Genomic DNA, 3,956 nt, shown 5'->3' with positions numbered 1-3,956 from the left:
GCAGCAGCAGCACCTGCATTGCTTCCACAGCAGCAGCAACAACAGAACCAGCAGCAACAACGACAGAACCAGCCGCATCAGCAGCAACTAAAGCAGCAGCAGCAGCAGCAACTACACCAGCTAAAGCAGCAGCAGGAACAGCAGCTAAAGCAGTATCAGCAGCAGCAGCAGCAGCAGCATACCCGCCAGTGAGGAGGTCAGGGGCTTTATGCTTTCTGAGTCGCGCAATGCCGCATATTGTGCGGTGCTGTGGGGCCCCAGGTAGATAAAAAAGCTTCGTCTGCTGCTGCTGCTGCTGCTGCTGCTGATGGTCCTCCTGTTGCTGCTGCTGCTGCTGGTCCTGTTGCTGCTGCTGTTGCTGCAGCAGCAGCAGCACCTCCCCACTGTCTGTTGGTAAGGCGATGAGTGTACTGTCAGCAGCAGAGCCTTCTGCTGCTGCTGCTGCTGATGTTGCTGCTGGTTTCTTGCTGCTGTTTGAGTTTTTGCTGCTGCTGCCTCTGCTGCTGCCTCTGCTGCTGCCGTTGCTGCTGCTGCTGTTGCTGCGCTGCAGCAGCTGCTGCAGCAGAGAAGCAGGAGGCCTCCACACATCAAAATCGTTAATAGCCCACTCCTCGTCCTCGTCTGAATCATCATCAGCAGCAGCAGCAGCAGCTGATGCTGCTGCTGCTGCTGCTGCTCCTGGTCCTGTTTCTCTTCCTTGGAGGAGAGCCTTGAGGTCCACTACTGTCGGGTGTATATCCAGCTGCTGCTGCTGCTGCTGCTGCTGCTGCTGCTGTTGTTGCTGCTGGTGCAGCAAGAGGGGTTGCTGGGTTTGTCTGAGATCGAAGGTCAGGAGGCTGCTGCCGCATGCAGCAGCAACAACAACCCCACCACCTCCCCTAATAAACTTTGCTGCTCCAACGTCTCCTGCTGCTGCTAAATTTAGACAAACTGCTGCTTGCTGCAGCCGCATATCCCATAGACGCACAGTCCTGTCCTCGCTGCTGCTCAGCAGCAAAATGCTGCTGCTGCTGCTGCTGCTGCTGCTGCTGCAGCTACTGCTGTTGCTGGTGCTGGTGCTGCTGCTGCTACTGCTGTTGCTGGAGGTGCTGTTGCTGCTGCTGGGACTACCTGCTGCTTGTGAGTGAGGAGGGGCTACGTAGGAGCCGCAGCAGCAGCAGCAGCAGCAGCTTGCTGCAGCAGCAAAAGGAGAATATACATCTAGCGATAACACAGAGTCGCGGTGCCCCTTAAGCAGGCGAAGCCCTTCCATCCTCTAAACCCTAAACCCTAAACCCTAAACCCTAATCCCTAAACCCTCAGCTTTAGAAAACCCTAAGCCGCAAACCCTAAACCCTAAACCCTAAACACCTGACTCTCACCCTGGGGGGGGAGGGCTAGTCCATAGAGATATGTATTACTCTTCCTGCTGCTGCTGCTGTTGCTGCTGATGCTGCTGCTGCCTTCTGTAGCTGCTGCTGCTGCAGCTGCCTTCTGCAGCAGCAGCAGCAGCAGTGCGCGAGGGAAGAGAGCCGCAGCAAAAAAACAAAAAGAAAAACAAATAAACAAAACAAAAACAAAAAATTAAACAATTTAAACAATTAAAAAAAAAGAACCCACAACCAAATCAACACCGCAACAGCATCGATATGGGGGCCCCCAGGGGGGCCCCCCAAGCGGGCCCCCAAGGGGACCCCCCAAGGGGCCCCCATAATATGGGTCCCCCAAGGGGCCCCCATAATAAAGGCCCCCCAAGGGGCCCCCATAATAGGGGCCCCCCAAGGGGCCCCCATAATAGGGCCCCCTATAATAGGGGCCCCCATAACGGGAGCTTATTGGGGCCCCAATAGTAGGGGCCCCAGTAATAAGGGCCCCATAATAGGGGCCCTCATAATAGGGGCCCCCCAAGGGGCCCCCATAATAGGGGTCCACATAATAGCGGCTAATAGGGGCCCACATATTGGGGGCCCCCATAATGGGGGCCCCCATAATAGAGCACCCCATAATAGGGGCCCCCATAATAAGGGCCCCCCAAGGGGCCCCCATTCTGAGGGCTTCTTCTTTAGGGGCCCCTTTGGGGCCCCCCATGGGGCCCTTTAGGTAAGAAGATGTTCTCTATGGGGGGCCCCAACTTGTATTACTTTGACTCGCAGTCGTTCGGGTTTAGCAGTCTTGGGGGCCCCAAGGGGCCCCCCTCAATACCTAACCTTGGGGGCCCCTATGGGTGCCCTGGGGGCCTCATGAAGTACCCTGGGGGCCCCCTGAAGTACCCTTGGGGCCCCCCTCAGGTACCCTGGGGGCCCCTTTGCTGGGGGCCCTTGGGGGCCCTGGGGGCCCTAGAGGTACCCGAAAGCCCTAAACCCTAATCCGTAAACCCTAAACCCTAAGCACTAAACACTAAACACTAGGGAGTAAGCAGGCGGTTGTGAGATCCAAAGGCTCGGGGTTTGCAGTCTGTTAATGTTGTTTAAACCCTATTCCTAAACCCTAAACCCTATACCCTAAACCCTAGCAATTAGGCTTAAACGTGGATGAGGGTTTAGGGTTTGGTGAGGCAGCAGCAGGCACAAGAAAAAACACATCTCTCCGCGTAATTGCGGTGCTGTTGCTTCTGCTGCAGCTGATGCTGCTGCATCTGCTGCTGCTGCATCTGCTGCTGAGGCTGCTGCTGCAGCTGATGCTGCTGCTGCGGCTGTTGGGGTTTTTGTTGCTGCTGCATGCGCTACTGTTGTTGCTTCAAGTGCTGCTGTTGCTGCTGTTGCTGCTGCTGCAGGTGCTGCTATTGCGGCCCTTGCTTCTGCAGGTCGTGCAGCAGCAGCAGCAGCAACAGCTGCTGCTGCTGCTGCTCTACTCTAGTCTATTTCCTGTGCCTCCAAAAAGCTGAAAGTCTCCATCCCCGCTGTTAGCTGGCGGCTTTGCTGCTGCTGCTGCTGCTGCAGCAGCAGCAGCAGCAGTAGCAGCAGCAGCAGAAACCTTCCCTACTACCCCTGGGATCCGCCCCGACCGAACTAAGGCTTCATAAGCAGCACATTCCCGCTGCAGCAGCAAAACACACAAACCCCGAGGGTTTAGGGTTTAGGGTTTAGGGTTTACGGCTGCTGCTGCGCCTGCCCCTCAACCCTGCTGCGAACCACCTATAGGCTAGGGCGTAGAACTTAGGGTTTAGGGTTTAGGGTTTAGGGTTTAGGGTTTACCCGGACACCGTGAGGCAACTTTCCCAACCACGGCTTACGCCGCAGCAGCTTCGCCTCTTCCGTCTCCTTGCTGCTGCTGCTGCTGCTGCTGCTGCTGCTGCTACTGCTGCTGCTGCTGCGCAGCGGTCTTCCATCTAGGCGGCGTCCCTCCCCCACGAAGCGCTGATAAAACAAAACCTCAGAAAGCCTAAACCCTAAACCCTAAACCCTAAACCCGTAACTCGCCCGGCTGGACCCTACACAGTACTTTAAAGCTAACACCCCTAAACCCTAAACCCTCAACCCTAAGCTCACGCTCTCCTCCCCATTGGATTCGGATGCCTCGTCGCTGCTGATGTATCCCCCGTCTGCAAGCAGCAGCAGCACGTACAGTAGCAGCAGCAGAGCGTACAGCAGCAGCAGCAGCAGCAGCAGCAGCAGCAGCAGCAGCAACATCCGTTGCGCCCGTAGCTGCAGATTTCTCGTCCTCCTTTAGTTTATGACTTAGGGTTTAGGACACCTTCGGGTGTATCTTGTGAGGGTTTAGGGTTTAGGGATTAGGGTTTATGGTTTAGGCTACCTTCGGGTGTATCCTGTGAGGGTTTAGGGTTTAGGGTTTAGGTTACCTTCGGGTGTATCTTGTGAGGGTTTAGGGTTTTGCTCGGCCTCTGGCGCTTTGAACTCCACTTCAATGTCTGTCTCTACAATTGAGACAGCGGGAGCAGGGCGTAAGTCCTGCGTGCGCATCAAACCCTCACGATTAGGGTTTAGGGTTTAGGGTTTAGGGTTTGGGTGTGTCAGGGG

At 55.9% G+C, this 3,956-nt stretch overlaps 2 protein-coding genes across 2 annotated transcripts in view; both read right to left on the bottom strand.

The window, feature by feature from the left end:
• Positions 1 to 1,802, bottom strand: part of EAH_00061910 (hypothetical protein, conserved) — a gene marked incomplete at both ends in the record, with an annotated part of 2,526 nt that extends 724 nt beyond the window's left edge. The window contains 2 exons of the mRNA XM_013396952.1: positions 183 to 1,253; positions 1,600 to 1,802. Of these exons, the coding sequence (XP_013252406.1) occupies positions 183 to 1,253; positions 1,600 to 1,802 (1,274 nt within the window). The remainder of the gene's footprint in view (positions 1 to 182; positions 1,254 to 1,599) is intronic.
• Positions 1,803 to 2,826: 1,024 nt separating this feature from the next.
• EAH_00061900 (ubiquitin fusion degradation domain-containing protein, putative) lies at positions 2,827 to 3,520 on the bottom strand (the record flags this gene model as incomplete). Its single annotated transcript, XM_013396951.1, has 3 exons — positions 2,827 to 3,015; positions 3,174 to 3,350; positions 3,468 to 3,520. Coding segments are annotated over 3 exons (419 nt in total), but the record flags the coding sequence as incomplete, so codon positions are not given.
• Positions 3,521 to 3,956: the final 436 nt, after the last annotated feature.

Source organism: Eimeria acervulina, genomic scaffold (assembly GCF_000499425.1).
Source record: "Eimeria acervulina Houghton genomic scaffold, Eah_scaff1652, whole genome shotgun sequence".
In the NCBI taxonomy this organism is placed as follows: domain Eukaryota; phylum Apicomplexa; class Conoidasida; order Eucoccidiorida; family Eimeriidae; genus Eimeria; species Eimeria acervulina.
The sequence above is the reverse complement of the archived record's forward strand: the minus strand, read 5'-3'. Positions and strand labels throughout refer to the sequence as shown.